Source organism: Selaginella moellendorffii, unplaced genomic scaffold (genome assembly GCF_000143415.4).
Source record: "Selaginella moellendorffii unplaced genomic scaffold, v1.0 SELMOscaffold_31, whole genome shotgun sequence".
Taxonomy (NCBI): domain Eukaryota; kingdom Viridiplantae; phylum Streptophyta; class Lycopodiopsida; order Selaginellales; family Selaginellaceae; genus Selaginella; species Selaginella moellendorffii.
In genome coordinates, this window is record NW_003314292.1 from 1,595,033 (window position 1) to 1,610,565 (window position 15,533).

The 15,533-nt window shown below is 50.2% G+C and overlaps 4 protein-coding genes across 9 annotated transcripts; 1 reads left to right on the forward strand and 3 right to left on the reverse strand.

The window, feature by feature from the left end:
* Positions 1-1,892: 1,892 nt before the first annotated feature.
* LOC9649751 lies at positions 1,893-4,933 on the reverse strand. The gene is made up of 11 exons (XM_024681620.1): positions 4,070-4,933; positions 3,919-4,011; positions 3,776-3,866; positions 3,603-3,696; positions 3,452-3,549; positions 3,332-3,392; positions 3,172-3,278; positions 2,999-3,121; positions 2,858-2,934; positions 2,744-2,788; positions 1,893-2,679 (listed from the first exon to the last, which is right to left on the reverse strand). The coding sequence occupies exons 1-11, from the start codon at positions 4,657-4,659 to the stop codon at positions 2,142-2,144; spliced, it is 1,917 nt and encodes a 638-aa protein (XP_024537388.1). The 5' UTR covers positions 4,660-4,933; the 3' UTR covers positions 1,893-2,141.
* A 128-nt stretch (positions 4,934-5,061) lies between these two features.
* LOC9649752 (small G protein signaling modulator 2) lies at positions 5,062-8,323 on the reverse strand. 2 transcript variants are annotated; one of them, XM_024681483.1, is made up of 10 exons: positions 7,758-8,323; positions 7,542-7,640; positions 7,359-7,483; positions 6,556-7,301; positions 6,377-6,499; positions 6,235-6,323; positions 5,968-6,168; positions 5,513-5,911; positions 5,375-5,458; positions 5,062-5,321 (listed from the first exon to the last, which is right to left on the reverse strand). In XM_024681483.1, exons 1-10 carry the CDS (start codon positions 7,926-7,928, stop codon positions 5,247-5,249), a joined length of 2,112 nt encoding a protein of 703 aa, XP_024537251.1. In that variant the 5' UTR covers positions 7,929-8,323; the 3' UTR covers positions 5,062-5,246. The 2 variants fall into 2 exon arrangements, with proteins under 2 accessions (XP_024537251.1, XP_024537252.1); XM_024681484.1 differs by having other exon boundaries at positions 7,359-7,462; positions 7,758-8,318.
* A 44-nt stretch (positions 8,324-8,367) lies between these two features.
* Positions 8,368-9,760, forward strand: LOC9649753 (peroxisomal membrane protein 13). Its single transcript, XM_002976561.2, has 5 exons — positions 8,368-8,494; positions 8,539-8,754; positions 8,842-9,194; positions 9,278-9,370; positions 9,427-9,760. The coding sequence occupies exons 1-5, from the start codon at positions 8,482-8,484 to the stop codon at positions 9,643-9,645; spliced, it is 894 nt and encodes a 297-aa protein (XP_002976607.1). The 5' UTR covers positions 8,368-8,481; the 3' UTR covers positions 9,646-9,760.
* LOC9649345 (ABC transporter B family member 10) lies at positions 9,737-15,457 on the reverse strand. Of its 5 annotated transcripts, none has more exons than XM_024681480.1 (10): positions 14,233-15,457; positions 13,952-14,006; positions 13,649-13,824; positions 13,359-13,559; positions 13,042-13,301; positions 12,677-12,993; positions 12,049-12,605; positions 11,524-12,007; positions 11,229-11,470; positions 9,737-11,144 (listed from the first exon to the last, which is right to left on the reverse strand). In XM_024681480.1, exons 1-10 carry the CDS (start codon positions 14,605-14,607, stop codon positions 9,912-9,914), a joined length of 3,900 nt encoding a protein of 1,299 aa, XP_024537248.1. In that variant the 5' UTR covers positions 14,608-15,457; the 3' UTR covers positions 9,737-9,911. The 5 variants fall into 5 exon arrangements, with proteins under 5 accessions (XP_024537248.1, XP_024537250.1, XP_024537249.1 ...); XM_024681482.1 differs by having other exon boundaries at positions 11,524-11,936; positions 11,981-12,605; XM_024681481.1 differs by having other exon boundaries at positions 11,524-11,904; positions 11,970-12,605.
* Positions 15,458-15,533: the final 76 nt, after the last annotated feature.

Below are 15,533 nucleotides of genomic sequence, written 5' to 3' on the forward strand. Positions count from 1 at the left end.
GGACCATCAACTTTGACTTGAATTCATACATTGTATAGAACTTACATTTATTTAAATTTCTATACTCTTAAACTATACAAAGATCTGATATTGTATAGTTTACTTTGTTTACAAAGATCTGACTTTTATATAATGTTATATAAACTCTTTTTTCAATTACACGTAATATTATAGTGGACACCAATTGCTATAATAACAAAACTGTGATTGTGTCCATCATAATATTGGTATTGGGGCATGCCACATATAAAGTTGACTCATAGCTTAGGTTTGATAATGAATATACCTGAAATATGCTAGGATGTTCTAGCATATTATACTATTTAAGTTTGTAAATGATAATCTTTTTTATGGTGGTCAGGTGATTTGTATGAATTCTCCAAAGAATTTGGAAAGGCAGGAGTTACTTACACTGGAAAGAGCACTGTGAGAGTTGCGCGATGGATTAGATATTAGCTGCTTCCTACTTCTAGCAAGTGAAAATTCTCTCTCACACGGAGGAAAGAAGAGATTTTGTATACCTCTGTTTCTCAACGAGGAGGAAATATCATCCAGATTTCTCAAGCAGAGGCCTTGCATTGGAGCACCGCAAATCAAACAAGCACGGGTCCTTCTGCCATTGCAGAGGTTGCAAATACCTATAAGGGAAAAACTTGATTTCTGAAAGGCACCCAATCGACACGCCCAATACACACTCTTGCTCTCAAATATGAGGCTAAACCCATGAGAATCTCTCTTGTAGGATTCTTCATCAGTCATATTGTCACTCCATCAGCAATCACGCTTGTGCCACTTGTGCTTGCTTACGATTTCATGGATTTGACACCTTTTCTGCCACTCTGAGAAACTCCACAAACTCCGAGTTTCCTTGCTCCATAGCAACTTTCAAAATCTGCTCATGGTCACTTTGGATGATCTTTTTTATTGCATGCACGGCCATTTCCTTACTCCCATGACCACTTCCACAACTTGTCCTCCAAGAAATCACCATTCTCGTAGCAAAAAGAAAACCCTCATTCAAAACACCTGTGCATTCTCTTGCTTGGAGCAAGCAAACCTCAGAGGTTCATATTCCACCAATTGAGCTTGACTTTATCTAGCAAAGCTCATCAGGTCCATCCCTAGAATTCCAACTTGTGTAATAAATCATGGATGTGTGGCCTTGGAGGAATTCTTTGATCTGCTGAAGTATAAATTACAGAACTATCACCTTGGTATGCATCATGCATCAGCCATTTTTCTTGCACAACTATATGCCATAACTACCTTTTTTGACACCGATGCAGCTTAGTTCCTTCTTGGATCAAAGTCCCAGCTTATCTTGTCAATGATGAACACCACACCCAACTTGAAATCCAGCCGGCATTAAAGATCCACAAGCAAAGTTCCCTGAATGTCCACCATCATGTTCTTGGCTAGCTGCTGACGATGGCGGCTGGAACTTCAACACACTTGACGAACAGGTAGCATGTCTGTGTAATCCTTAAAACTCGTAAATTCCTCGCAGCTGGAAGCACTGACTTTGCCACAGTTGCTGTAAGCTGCTTGGATGCGTGCTAGGCATGCCCTCTTGTCACGCTCTGCTCTGCTCTGCAGCATCCATTGACCACGGTGAAGATCTCATGAGCTCGGGTATCACTTCCCCAGAGAGTAAACATCTCAAGGGAATGGATTTGCGAGAACTACCATCCACGGCCTCATCTACAAATCCAAAATAGTGACCTCAAGTACGCTGCGCTTATACATGGTGATTTATAAGAATTTAAAAGAATGATACGTGGCACTGATGTATATAAAATCTGCAAAAAAAGAATGTTTTAGCAATTCAAATACACATAACTTGGATATTATTAATTCTTTGCCAGCCCATCACATTCTGATTGCATACATTGGACCATAGGACTTTGATTTGAATCTATTGTTATGCAAAACTTTCGACATAATATACACCATTGCCAGTCCACGTTTCTTTACTATGTAGTTCGTTTCTTCTACTTACTCTCTTCCTTGCCTCGCCTTACACGATCTCTCTCTCTCTCTCTCTCTCTTCTTTTCTTTTCTTACCTCCTGTGAAGACTTCCCGAGGTTGCGAGCTTTCGAGCTTTTCGAGCTTCTCCTTGTCCGATTAGCTTCCTCTCGAGTCAAGCAGTAGCAGCGGCGGGAGCTCCTGTAAGAGTGTCGACCCTGTCAATCTTGTCCAGAGCTCTGATCCTCTCGAGTTCCAGCTCCAGCGGGCGGAGTGATCGCCTGGAAGTGAATGGAGTCGAAGTCTCGGGCTTAACCGTGCATGGTAGCGGAGAATGGCTGTGACTCTTGCTCAGTCTCGTACTCAGAACCTTCGGCTTCTTCGTGAACTCTTGGCTCTTGCTTATGCCCGGTGTCAGCCTCCTCAGCACTGCTCCGGTTAGCATCTCTTGGTCCTCCTTGGACAGCTCGCGGGAGCTCGTTGCTGGCGGCGGCAATGGATTCAGCACAATCGTCTTCTTCACTGGCGAGCGGAAGGGAGACTTGTGCGGGGACCTGTTGTGGCCGTTGAGGTTACTCTTGGCTCGGCTTATCAGGAGGTTCAGCCAAACCAGGAGGTCTAATATATACTTCTCGGTCACTTCTTGATCCGCGTGATGAAGTGTTTGGATCAAGCTGATTTCCTGGACGTATGGTTTCCGGTCGATGGAAGATCTGTTTAGATTCTCATGGTTAGAGTGATTCTAGGAAACAAATGTTTAAAGAAGTAGCGACTCACCCAGCACTAGCCCATTCTCCAACCCACCCGAATCCATGGTGCGCTCTGCACGTAGATAAACCAAAAGGATCAATCAAACAGTCCGGCTGCTGCTCTAGTTTTAAACATCTTTACTTTGTTGTGTTCGATGCGATTGGTACCATCCATACCAGTATTTTTTCCATTTCTTCTTTGATCTGGGACGCTGTGAGCTGCATGAAAACAAACAAACTTAATATACTCCACAAATGTTTACTAATAAGCAGCTTTTCTTGCCTCTTCTTTGTTTGAGTTAGCAGCCGCGTAGAGGGCACTTCTCAAGGACATTTTGATAGAAGGAGGAAGACCTTGATACAGATTATCGCGCGTGTTTGGAGGAATAGAACTTGGTCGGGAGACCTGTAGATAACGCAGGCATAAATAAGATTCAGAAGATTTGTAAGACCTACCAGAGTGTCGATTTGGTTTATTATATTAGCATAATGTAAGGCCAGGCCAAGAGCTCCCAATCTCGGAACGCTTGAAAGCTTCATCGATTGCTCTTCATCATACTCGCCTGCAATAGACCGAGAACATGAATCACGCCTAAAATGAGAAGTATGCACCTACCAAATGCATCAGCGATTTGTTGATGAAGAAAATACACTATATCTAGCAGTTTCTCCATTAGCTGACAGAAAATGAGGACAAATCTCAGACATGGAGCCTGAACGAAAACGATTTTAGTACCTCTTCCATGATTTTTGACCAGAGGGACTTTTTCTGCAATAGCTTTACGTGCTTTTGCTGGCATTTAAAATCACTTTTTAGCATTGCTAAGCTCTCCCCTGCAACGTGAGCCAGGAAAGGTTGGCAATAAATAGAATGGTTACAAGTGTACCTTTGTGAGGATTAGAAGACAACTCGTTTTCTTCGATCTTCCGCCGAACGTCGTTGTCGTATCTATCCAACGCATGGAGTTCATGGTATAGCTCCTGTCCACAGACAACAAACGTATCACGAGAATCTATACACGAAACCAAGAGACAAAACGTTTTTGTTTTTTCAACTTACTGCTGTGTTCTGTGCTAGAGTCATAAGCTCTTGCATTTCTTGCTCTGCGTGCTCCGGTGACTGCCTGGGAATTTGTACTTCCGTTCCCAGTCTACACAAGAAGAACTGGAGCATAGGCAAAATCCATATGAAAAGTAAAGCACCTGTTGATTAGACGATCGAGTTGATGCCACTCCGGTGCTCGGCAGTGGTTTCCAAAACGAACAACCTCACTAGCGAACACTTTGAGCTCATGCCTAAGATCACACCAGAGTGTCAAACAGAGAGAAGTTGAACTACGTCCATTGGACGTACCTTTTATCAGAGGCAGCAATTCGCCAGAGCTCATCGAGATCTTTAGACACGAGCCGCTGGACCCCTTCAGAGGGAAGAATTTCCTTCTTGAGCAGCTGGAGGCTTTCCTCTGACAAAGACTGCTTCAAACTATATCCTTTGACCACGGTGTTTGCAACCTCGAACGCTAGAATTCCAATCTTGTTCCCCTTGGGTGCCACTCCAGCAGCAAAGCCACTCCCAATCGTGGTTGTGATGCTGCTCCCAAACGTATCCAGCATCACCACCGCCTTGTCCAGGCCAGCAGTCCCAGCTCTCCCAAGGATCGACTTCGCATTCCGAGCCTTGTGAGAAAGTACTCTGGACAATTTGATCCGCTCGCTCTTGTCCTCCTCATCGTCCTTGGTATCATCCGTCTCTGGCGAGGAGCTAGCAACTTTGTCGACCGAGGTAGAGGGATCGGGAGCGGGAGCCTTCCCTGCCGCATAGATCCCATTCACTCCATTTGGTTGCTGCGAAGGCTTTGAGAGCTGCCGCTTAAAGTTTGGCCTGGTACCCTCTGATGAGCCACTGGAATCCTCGGGCACAGTCTTCGAGCACAAACCTCCCATTTTCCACGGCCGGATCCCCTCAACATGTGCATCTAGAACCGCTGAGCTCCCGATCTCCAAACCCTAACCTGGAATTCCTGGCCAGCGCCGCGAACTTGGACCGCGCAACCAATCGGAGTAGCTGCCGCCCCGATCGATTCGCTCCCGCTGCGCAAATCTCCTCCAGCGCCGGCCTAGCGATCGCGCCCGGCAGCCATACCTAAAAATGCTGCGCGTATTCATCCATTTTCCTCTCGTTTGGCTGCGCTTTTGCTTGAAGAGTGTGAGTGAATTTGTAAACTCTTCCTCTCTGTCAATGCATGGTTATAAATTATTTGTTTTGACCGGGCAGCCCGTCAACCCGTCAAAGCCGTCGCCTGCACGTTGGTCCTGACTTCGATTCCCACCAGTCTCACCCACTAATCATGCTTAGTTTAAACTTGCTTATTTCAAATGAGTGTGCTTTCCTTAATAAATTACAATTAGCAGAAATACAATAGCCTCGTTACACCCTCAGTTCCAAATGTGAGAACGTAACGAGCCTCGATTTCCTTTGCAAAATGGAAAAAAAATCCTCTTTTTCTTTGATTTTTCTTGTGTGGGAGACGCTAAGCACCGCCATGGCGCTGCTTCTGGCGTTGTATAGCGCTGGCCTTGTTCTCCAAAGCAGCACGCCGGACTAGCTGCAAGTATCTCATTGTTTCCCTTCAGATTTCAAGGAAGCGAAAGAACTTACTTGTCTTTGGTACTTCCTCCTCAGCTTGATAGCCGTTCTGATACAACTCCGCACTTTGATCTTCATCTGGATCTCGTTGAAGGCCTGCAAATCAAAGCTGAGGTTTTGCACAATCTGGGATAGATGAAAACACTGCACCTTAATAGCGTCGTCCATGGAATGCACGTCTTTCATAAACCTGGTCCGGTTGAGCACGAGGATGGCGGCCACAACGAAGACGGAGAGTTCATCGTCGCCTGTCTTGCCAAGCAGAGAACTCACGGTCCGTATCTTGTGTCGGGAGTGACGAGGCCAGAAGTTTCCAGCTCTCAATCCACAGAGCGGGCTTCTGGATAGATATCCAACGCGATCGTTGTCCTCCAGCGGCGAGGTGTCTAGTGACTGGTCCTGGAAAGTGTAAAGCGGTGACATTGCTTTGCTATCGTCTTCCGGTAGCGTTTCATCCGCTGGTGTTGGATCTTTCACGATAAGGAGCTCCGGGCAATGGTATTCCAGTGCCCAGGAAATTCCATTATCGAAGTCCGCAGCCCACATCATCTGGAAAATATAAGCACTGCGATGAGACAAAAGAAAAATAATCTAAGCTTGCGTACCTCCCACATGCACAGAGCTTCGCCAAATGAGAGCTCACGACGGAAGAGGACCAGCAGCATTCGAAAGGCGAAAAGGAAGCTATCGGCACCGATGTGGACAAAGTGCTTGAAAACGTAGACGTCTGTGAGCTCCAAAATTGTGGTCAGAGCTTGCAACTGGCGCATGACACCAATCGGACCATCCATCTGAAAGTTCTGACGCTGTAAAGGAAAGCTACTCAATGGTCAGTGTGCAAAAAAGACAGAGGAGACAGGGAATTTACTTACCACCCGCCTGAGGAGGCTCTCAAAACACCAAAACGCATCAGCATCATCTTCGTAAATCAGAATAAATGGCGACAGCAAATCACTCATGCCTGGCAAAAGAAACGAAAGATTTCAGTCTACGCACTTCAAGTTGATAACTTGCCTTGGCAATAGCCCGTTGCAGGATCAACCCATGCATAGACTGCTAAGATATCCGACATCCGTGCCATGTTTTTGGAGTCTTCATAGAACTTGAGGTGTCTGTCAGTCCTGACCACATCCACAACTGCAAATAAAAGCATGAGTCAGAGATCAAAGGTAACATAGAGGCATTTTTCTCACCTATTCTATGCAATGTCCAAAGCCAATCGGCTACTTTCTCGTCCCTGAACGCCCCCCCTCCGCTCGGCACCTTTAAGTCTTCCTGTTTTTCTGGAGATCTCGTTGTATCACCTTCTTCTCTTTTCACCTCATTTGTAACTTCTGGCTGCTCGTTCGCACTTTCCGGGGTCTCGTTCTCGTTCAATATAGTCACAATTGAGTTATCATCGTCATCGTTTAGAGTATGTAGTTGTAAGTCTTTGTTTTCGGCTTTGTCAGTCGCGCCTGAAGTCCTGTCCTTCGTTGAACTGGTAGTACTATCCATCACATATGTTGGAAACAATGTTCTCACGGGCAAACGCAGGTAATCAGGCAGTTGGCTGCCGTCGTCGTTAGAAAATGAGTTATCGACTTCTCCTTCACTCGGTCCCGAGTCTGTTCCTTCATCGCTCGGACTGCCAGCTTCGGATGACTTCTTCGGCGCCAAGTCCTCCTGTATGAGGAGATCTCCTTCCTCAAAGCTCTCTCTCGAGTCCTCAAAATTTTCAAGATCCTGTGCAGCCTGGAAGCGCTCCTCCGACCAGGAAGCAATCTTCTCTTTGAAAGACGTTGCCACCTCATTTAAAGTGGTGTGTTCTTCTCGAGTGGTGCTTTTGGACGTCACTCGGACGTCCATAATTTTAGTGCCGACCGTATACGCCAGTGTGCCTGATCCAATACTTCCATGCATCAGATGGCATTGCTCGATGAGCTCTTGATAACGAATCCTACACAAACAGAATTTCCCGTGAAACAAGCAAAAAAAAAAACAAACAAGCCGAGACCTTCGTGCGTGACGAAGCTGTTGCCGATACTCGGCAGTCGTGCCGAGCGAGTAGCAGCCAAGCAAAAACTCCCATACCTCCGCTCTGATCGAGTGATCAACACCCTGACACCATAAACAAAGGCCCTGGCCATTCATTAAAAAACTTCCAGATCCAAAACAAAACGAATGCTTTGAAACTCACCCCCGAGACGATGGCTTTCAAAATCTTGTGAAAGCCCACAGCTCTTCCTTCCTTGTCAAAGGCAGCTCTCCATTTCTCCGGCTTCAAGCGCTTCGAGGTCTGGATTACAATCCCAACAGAGCGTTAGAAAGCACTAGCACACGCATTCCATAGGCTAGACTAGTACTAGGTAGCTAGAAATCTCATGAAAACACAAAAAGAGCTCTTTTCTCTTACCTTTGCGGACTCGATGAAAGATGGAGCTTGTGCTGCTGGCTGAGGCTGAGCGATGCCGCTACTGTTGCTGGTGTTGTGCCCTCCTCCCACGGTCGAAGCCGCCTTGAGGAACATCCTTGGTCCCACGGCTGGGCCACACATCCAGCGTGATTCATCCCAGTCTCTCGACATGTCATACTGCTCGCTAGCGTTCGATCGAAATATTTCTTCCTCTTCTCGCGAAATCTACTCAATGCAGCCCAATCGATGGCGCCACTGCCTGGATTTCTAGCTCCCTAGGAATCAGCGCTTCACTGTACCTTCCTCCTCCTCCGCATCGACACGGCACTCGCATCGCGACGCCGAGGCGGCTGAGAATCGCTGCCGATCTGCGCAGCGCCGGGCCAGATCTCGAGCCGGAGCGCTCGAACTGGCAGACCCGATCTCATCCCCGAAATATTTTCGAAAACCCTAAAGTTAGTGAGGCTCGAGCGTTTGTGATCGGGATTACACTACTCTTCCCCGACGCCATAGCCAGACTTTTACCAGTGACACAGACCACGCTCTTTTACCACGGGTTAAAAATTTTGCCCCCTTTGGTTTTATCGATGGCTCACGTAGCCCTAATCTTATTTCTAGGCCTTGGCGAGGGCGAGAGCTCCGGCGGCTTCGATTGGATCATTGCGAGGGCACGAGATCGCCCCGGATTTCATGACATTTCCATGATTTTCTCGTGTTCTAGGAGATGGCTGCTTCAGGTATGGTGGAATCGCCTCGAATTTCACCGATTCTCTCCTTGCAGGCCGACCGGCGCCTGCCAAGCCTTGGGAGCGCCCTGGATCTCAAGGCAATTCAAGCCCTTCTCCATTTGCCCCTTCCTCGCCGACTACGAGCACGGCGGCAGCAATTGCTAGCTCTGGCACCGCCGCCACAACGATCGACAAGCAAAATCTCGCCCAGCAGCCTTCCACCGCCGTTGGGGCCGCTGTGCCTTTGAGACCCTGGGAACGCAACCAAGGTAAGTTTGTTTGATTCTTTCTTTCTTCCAGTACAGCGTACTTCCATCCTTACATCCTCGCCAATTGTGTGTGTTCTTGCATTCCAGGAGGCTATGGGAGCTATGGAACGATGAGCACGTACAACAGACCATACAACTCGGTCGGTGGCTACGGTGGTGGTGCTTACAATGGTGGTGGCTATGGATACAATGGTTCTCCATATGGAAGCAGCTACTTTGGAGGAGGATATGGCAGCAACTATGGTGGCAGCCCGTTTGGAGGAGGAGGGATGTACAATAGAATTGGTGGTGGCTATGGTGGATTTGGAATGCCGATGGGAGGAGGGCCTTTAGGCGGCTATGGAGGCTATGGTGCTGGGAATCCCATGGCTCCCAATCCTGACGATCCGTATGGTGGTCCTCCTCGCGCTCCCAGTTTCTGGCAGTCCATGCTTTCCGTGGTGAGTGGCGACTTCTTCTCGTTTTGTTTTGTTATTTTTTTTGCTACGCGTGTGATGAAAGTCTGTTTTTCTCTTCTGCGCAGCTTCATGGTGTCATGACTTTCTTTGGACGGCTGGCAATTCTGATTGACGAGAACACTCAGGCTTTCCATTTTTTCATCACGGCGCTTCTTCAAGTACGTACAGGGACGAGTGGAAGAGTTTGCTCATGTGTGACTTCCGTCTTACGCAGCTGTGTGATCGGGCTGGGATTCTTTACGGGGAGCTCGCACGATTCGTGTTGCGCCTGTTGGGCTTCAGGCCGAGATCGCCGAAGGCTCGCTCTGTGGCAGGAACAAGAGCCTTGGCCGGAGCTGAGGCAAAGCAAGGTGGTGGTGATGGTGCTGTCGTCGCTTCTCTTCCAAAGGAGGGATCTTGGGACAATGTGTGGTCTAACAAGGAATCCCAGTAAGTGTCGATCGATTGGTAGCCTCTGTAGATATATTATTTGCACTAGTCTGGATGTCTTGGTGAGTATCGTTTTGTGTGATATTAGAGGCCTGGGGGAAAATAAATTTCTTTCATGATCTTTGTTCTAGAGGTTCTAGCTAGGATCTCTGGTTCTTCTACGTGATCGTGACCACAGGTTCTTTTATGCGCGATAACTTGCGAGGTGATGATACGAGGTGACTTTTCTTTTTCTTTTGTAAGGTTTTCTTGGACGTTCTAACCATCCAATCAATCCAGGCGGTGTTCTTCGTGGTGCTGTTGCTGCTGCTGCAAGCTGACAAGCTTTGCATAGGCGCCTCCGATCTTCCGGACCAATTCACTGTGGCTGCCTTGCTCGATGATCTGCCCGTCCTGGAGGAGCGCGATCACGTTTGCGTTCTGGATGGTGGACAACCTGTGAGCAACGACTAGGCAGCTCCGGCCTTTCATCACCCTGTCCAAGGCCTGCTGGACCACCTTCTCGGACTGCGCATCCAGCGCACTGGTGGCTTCGTCGAGCAGCAAGATGGCCGGGTTCTTTATCACAGCTCTGGCGATGGCGATCCTTTGCTTCTGGCCACCCGAGAGCTGGACGCCTCTCTCTCCGGCCACGGTCTGGTAGCCATTCGGAAGAGAGCTGATAAAGCTGTGAGCATTGGCTGCCTTGGCCGCCTCCACCACCTCCGACTCCGTCGCCTCAGGCTTGCCATACCGGATGTTTTCGAAGATGGTGGTGTCGAAGAGCGCGGGCTCCTGCTGGACGAGCCCGATGTGCTGCCTCAGCGATCGGAGCTTGAGCTTGCTGACGTCCTTTCCATCGACGAGCACCGCCCCGGAGGATGGATCGTAGAACCGGCTGATGAGGCCGATGACCGAGCTCTTCCCCGAGCCGCTGGGACCGACTAGAGCCAGGCTCTTGCCGGCTCGGACTCTCAGGCTCAGGTCCCGGAAGATGGTCACGTCCGGCCTGGTTGGATAGCTGAAGCAGACTCTCCGGAGCTCGACGTCGCCCCGGACGTGGCTGATCTCCTTGGCCTCGCCATCATCGGGATCTATCTCGGTCTGGTAGTCGATGAGCTCCATGACCGAGCCGACCGCTTGCGAGCCTCGGAGGATATCGGGTGCTAGAGATAGCGTCTCGGCGACTCCAAAGGCGGTGAAGATGAGGAGAACGAAGCTCTTGAGCACGGGTCCAAAGGTGGTGTCACCCTGCTTGATGAGATTGGAGGCGTACCAGAGGGCCAAGCCGTAGGAGCTGAAGAGGCAGCACTGGGAGACGCCGTAGCCGATGCCGGTGATCTGTCCACGGGTGAAAGCGTTGCTCTTGGGGCCTTGGAGCTCGCGGTTGAAGAGATCCATCACTCGTTTCTCGGCGCAAAACGCTGCGACTGTCCGGATGTTCCCGACGGCTTCTCCCGCCACCATTGTTGCTCGGTGGTAAGCTTTGCTGAGATTAACTCCGAAGCCTTTCAGGAAGAGGTGCTGGAAAGAAAGTTTACGAAGTCGATCAGCTAGCGAGAACGAAGAGCAACGAAGAACAACAAAGAACAACGAGCTCTTTCCTACCTCGGTGATGTGAGCTCCGATCATGAGAGGGAAGAGGGCGATGATAACCAGCGTCAGCTTCCACTGCAGCACGAACGCCATGACGAAGCCGGTGACTATCAAGGCGAGATTTTGCGTGAGAGTGCACAGGCGATCCCCAACGGCGGCACGAAGCATGGTGGCGTCCGACGAGAGACGAGAGGCCAGCAAGCTGCTGTTGTTCTCTTCTCGATCGAACCAGCCGATCTCATTCCGCAAGATATCTACGTCAAGAACTTGGTTAACAACTTTGGAAACTTTGGCAGGAAGAACTTACTCGAGAACATCATCTTCCGGACTCGCATCGTCAGCCTCTCGCCCATGACGCCGAAGAAGTAGTGCTCCAGGACGTAGATTCCAACAGTGACGACAGTGGCGATGGCAAAGATGGTGGAGATCTTCTCGACTTCTCGCTTCTGGTGGCTTTGGTCGGGGCTGTAGAAGGTGACCAAGGCCTGCGTGATCCCGTAGGCGAAGAAGGGGGTCTCGGCTCCGGCAAGAATAGCTCCCAGTGCTCCAGCCAGCGCGAAAGGCCACTCCGGGGCATTGAGCTTGAGCAGTCGAAAGTACGAGGCCTTTGGAAACTGGTGCTGCTGGTGGTACTCCTCGAGCTCGGCGTTGCTGTGAGCGTCGGCCTCGGAGCGTACGCTCACCCGGAAGCTGAAAGTTCGCTGCGACAGTGACAAAGAACTCCCGCGAGAGTGCCTGGTGGAAGAAGAAAAATCGAAGTTTGCGAAGGGGATCGAGCGAAGCAAGCGTACCTGGCGGAGTGCTTGGAAGCAGTGTCACTCTCCTTGGCCACCGCCGCCGCCGCCGCCTGGAGCTTGACGAGAGCAGCGTAGAACTCGGCCTTGGCGAGGAGCTCGTCGTGCGTTCCAGACTCCACCACCTTCCCTTGATGGACAACCGCGATGGTATCGGCGTTCCGGATGGTGGAGAGCCTGTGCGCCACCACCACCGTCGTCCTCCCCACCATGAGCCGCTCGAGAGCCTCCTGGACGGCACTCTCGGAGCTCGCGTCCAAGGCGCTGGTGGCCTCGTCCAGCAGGAGAATGGCCGGATCTTTCACCATAGCTCGAGCGATGGCGATGCGTTGCTTCTGTCCGCCCGAGAGCTGGATGCCTTTCTCGCCAACTTGGGTGTCGTAGCCGCTGGGGAGCTGCTTGACGAAGGTGTGAGCGTCCGAGGTTCTGGCAGCCGCCTCGATCTCGCCATCGCTCGCGTCCTCCTTTCCAAACAGGATGTTCTCTCGGATGCTCGTCGCGAAGAGCGCCGGTTCTTGGCTCACCAGCCCGATCCGGCCCCTCAGCCACTTGAGCTGGAGTTCTTGGATTGGAATTCCATCCAGGAGCACTCTTCCTGGCGACCAACAAGATCAAAAACAGAATTTATCGTCAGGACGATCGAGAAGTTCTTTCTTCTCTTTGTACCTGACTGGGGATCATAGAAACGCTCGATGAGGGAGATGATGGTGCTCTTGCCGGATCCACTGCTTCCAACGACAGCCACAGTCTTTCCCGCGGGGATGGAGAGGCTGAGATCCTGGAAGATGACGACGTCCGGCCGGGATGGATAGCTAAAGCATACTTTGTCAAACTCTATGTTTCCATGGACGTTGTCGAGCTTCTTCCCTTCGAGAGCCTGGAGGTTTATGGATGGTTTTCGGTTGATCATCTCCAGGATGGTGTATCCCGCGGCTCGGCCTTTGCCGAAGGCTGCGAGATTTGGAGCAGCGTTTCCAAGAGATCTGGAAGAAAAGAAATGAGAGAACTCGAGATGGATGGATGGAACTTACAGTCCGGCGATGACGACGTTGAGAATGGTGGTGAAAGCTTCGCCGCCATTGGTGGTTCCATTGCGAACTAGAACGCCGGCGTACCACAGGAGGAGCGACCACGCACCGATCGTCAAGCCATACGTTGCTCCGATTCCCATTCCTTTGGCGAGGCCACTCTTCTTTCCAATCTCCAGCGTCGTTTCCAGCGCTCGAGCGTAAGAATCCACGGCTTGCTCCTCCTGGACGAACGAGTAGACCGTTCTTACTTGGGAAATGCTCTACAAGATCAAAGGTTCAGCTTTCCAAGTTTCCAAAGGAGGAACAAGCTTGATCACCTGTTCAGCAACGTTTCCAGCTTTCGCGTAGGCCTTTTGGTTCTTTGTGGTGAGCCCGATCATGGTGTGAGCGTACAATCCACCGGCGAGAGCAATCCCGGGAACAACAGCGAGGGTGACGAGCGTAAGTTGCCACACGGACGAGAAGCCGACCGCGAAGCCAGCCACAAATCTGGCCATGTAGTGGAGATAGTTTCCAGCCTATGGAGGATCAAACGAGAAGAACTTTAGCGTGATCAAGAGAGCTGTTCCAAAGTTCTCGGAAGAACAACGATCGAAGTTTACTCTACCTTTGCACCGATTGCTTCTTGGACAAGGGCGGTGTCGCTGGAGATCCCATTGACGATCTCGCCGGTGGTGGTGTCCGTGTCGAAGAATCCCACGTCCTGGCTGAGCATCGCTTTGAGATAAGCCACTCTCATTCGTGCCGATTGTCTCTCGCCCGTGTAAGTCCAGCACGCCACCTCTGGATCCACACAAGATAATTTACTCGAAAGGTAGAATTTTGAGCAATCACAATCAAGATCGCCATCAACCTCTCCAGGAAAAATCTATTTTTTGGTGTTTCTCTGGAAGTTTTTGTGGAAACTTACCAAGCCACGCTGCGACCAAGATCGCGAGTCCAAGGTAGACAAAATATAAAGCATACTGCCACGAGCAAACACACAATTAGCGGCAAGAAAAACAAAAAAACTAAAGGTAGGACAGAGAAAAGAGAGAAGAACTTTCGATTCTATGGCCTTAGCAGTTAGCTCGAAAGAAACTCTCGAAACTCTCGATAGAAAACTCGCTTGGAAGACATAGTCTATCAATTAAGAATGGAGATTGGATCGATCTCAAAGAATGGGAAAGAAAGAGAGGAAGAAGAACGTACCTTGGAGACGCCATGGCCGAGCTTGGTCGGGTTATCATAGTTTGCGCCAAACTCATCGATGAGCTTCCCAAAGAAGATGAAGAACACTGGAATCGCCGCTCCATGGGCGCACGCCCCGATTGCGCCCACGAAGATCAGCCCCAAATCCATGGCATCCGCGAAGGAGTAGAGCTTGTAGTACGGAACGCTACGATCTTCTTCTTCTTCTTCTTCTTCTTCCCCCTTCTTCCTCCTCTTTTTCTTCGTGCTGCTCAAGTGGCTCTCTCCATCTTCTCCATTTGTGGCAGTGCTCTCCTTCTTGGCGTCGTCGAGATCTTCGATGGTTTCCAGCCCCTGCCGTTGCTCCGTGATGTGATCTACGCCCTCTTCTTCCATGATTGCGAGAGATTTCAAATGCTGGCCGAGATGAGATGGATTGATTGATCGGCCGAGCAGGTAAAGTACACGCCCTGACAGCTCTCTCCCTCTCGCGATCGATCCGGTGAAAAAGCTGCTACCCCCGGACGATTCTAGCCGAATCCTTCATTTGGGCAGCTCCAAAACGCCCGATTGCTCGCTGGGCAGAGCCGAGATCGCGCGATTGTCACCAGCATCTGGATCCCGCCCGGAATTTACTCGCCATTGGCAGAGCAGGGGAGGGACGAGAGGAAGGAAAAGAGGGGTGAAAGCTTTGGGCGTTTGTCGCTCTCTCTCTCTCTCTCTCTCGTGGGCCGCTAGGCTAGGCGCTAGGCAAAGCCGCGCAAACCTTTGTGGTGGCAGTGATGGAATCCACGGAGGAAAAAGAGGGGATTTGATGAAGAAACCGGAAAAGAACAGCCCAGGAACAAAGAGGGCGCAATCGATGCTGTGATTTTGTTTAAAATGTATAGGCCGAAAGGGGGTCAGTTGGTGTTCTCCAGCCAGAGTTTGGTAAGCGCACAGAAATAAATCCATCGCCTTTCACCCAATCGCCATCCATTAAATGCTCTCGGCCAAGAACCCTAATTCTCTAATCCCCCCTGTTTTGCTTTGGAGGGAGAGAGAAATTCGGTGGATCGGAGTGCGATCGGAGCTGGAATCCGTTACATGGGCTTGTCGATCGGCTTCCAAGGAAAGAGAAAAGCGAGGCCAATGTTGAAAATCAGAGACGCACTAGCTGCTAGCAAACAAAACGTTCCTCTTTTCCGAGAGAAGGGCATCTTTTTTCCTCTTTCTCGTTCCATCCAGTACAATCCACAGCGATCGATCGCGGCGACACCGCGGCCCACGCCAATCGCCCACTTCCACTCGGGCGCATCGATCGAGCGAGAGCCCTAAAGGCT

Bases quoted from the DNA above. Each gene is read 5' to 3' on its own strand.
- LOC9649753 (XM_002976561.2), top strand. The intron at 8,755-8,841 runs GTAAGTTTGTTT...CTTGCATTCCAG, and splicing joins ACCCTGGGAACGCAACCAAG to GAGGCTATGGGAGCTATGGA. The intron at 9,371-9,426 runs GTACGTACAGGG...CGTCTTACGCAG, and splicing joins TCATCACGGCGCTTCTTCAA to CTGTGTGATCGGGCTGGGAT.
- LOC9649751 (XM_024681620.1), bottom strand. From the start codon at position 4,659: ATGGGAGGTTTGTGCTCGAAGACTGTGCCCGAGGATTCCAGTGGCTCA. The intron at 3,393-3,451 runs GTACTAAAATCG...ATTTTCTGTCAG, and splicing joins GGTCAAAAATCATGGAAGAG to CTAATGGAGAAACTGCTAGA. The intron at 2,935-2,998 runs GCAAGAAAAGCT...GTTTTCATGCAG, and splicing joins CTAACTCAAACAAAGAAGAG to CTCACAGCGTCCCAGATCAA.
- LOC9649345 (XM_024681478.1), bottom strand. From the start codon at position 14,607: ATGGAAGAAGAGGGCGTAGATCACATCACGGAGCAACGGCAGGGGCTG. The intron at 13,825-13,951 runs GTAAGTTTCCAC...GTGTGGATCCAG, and splicing joins CTTGGTCGCAGCGTGGCTTG to AGGTGGCGTGCTGGACTTAC. The intron at 11,952-12,007 runs GTACGCTTGCTT...TTCTTCCACCAG, and splicing joins GCTTCCAAGCACTCCGCCAG to GCACTCTCGCGGGAGTTCTT.
- LOC9649752 (XM_024681483.1), bottom strand. From the start codon at position 7,928: ATGTCGAGAGACTGGGATGAATCACGCTGGATGTGTGGCCCAGCCGTG. The intron at 7,484-7,541 runs GTGAGTTTCAAA...ATGAATGGCCAG, and splicing joins TGAAAGCCATCGTCTCGGGG to GGCCTTTGTTTATGGTGTCA. The intron at 6,500-6,555 runs GTGAGAAAAATG...TTTTATTTGCAG, and splicing joins TTGGACATTGCATAGAATAG to TTGTGGATGTGGTCAGGACT.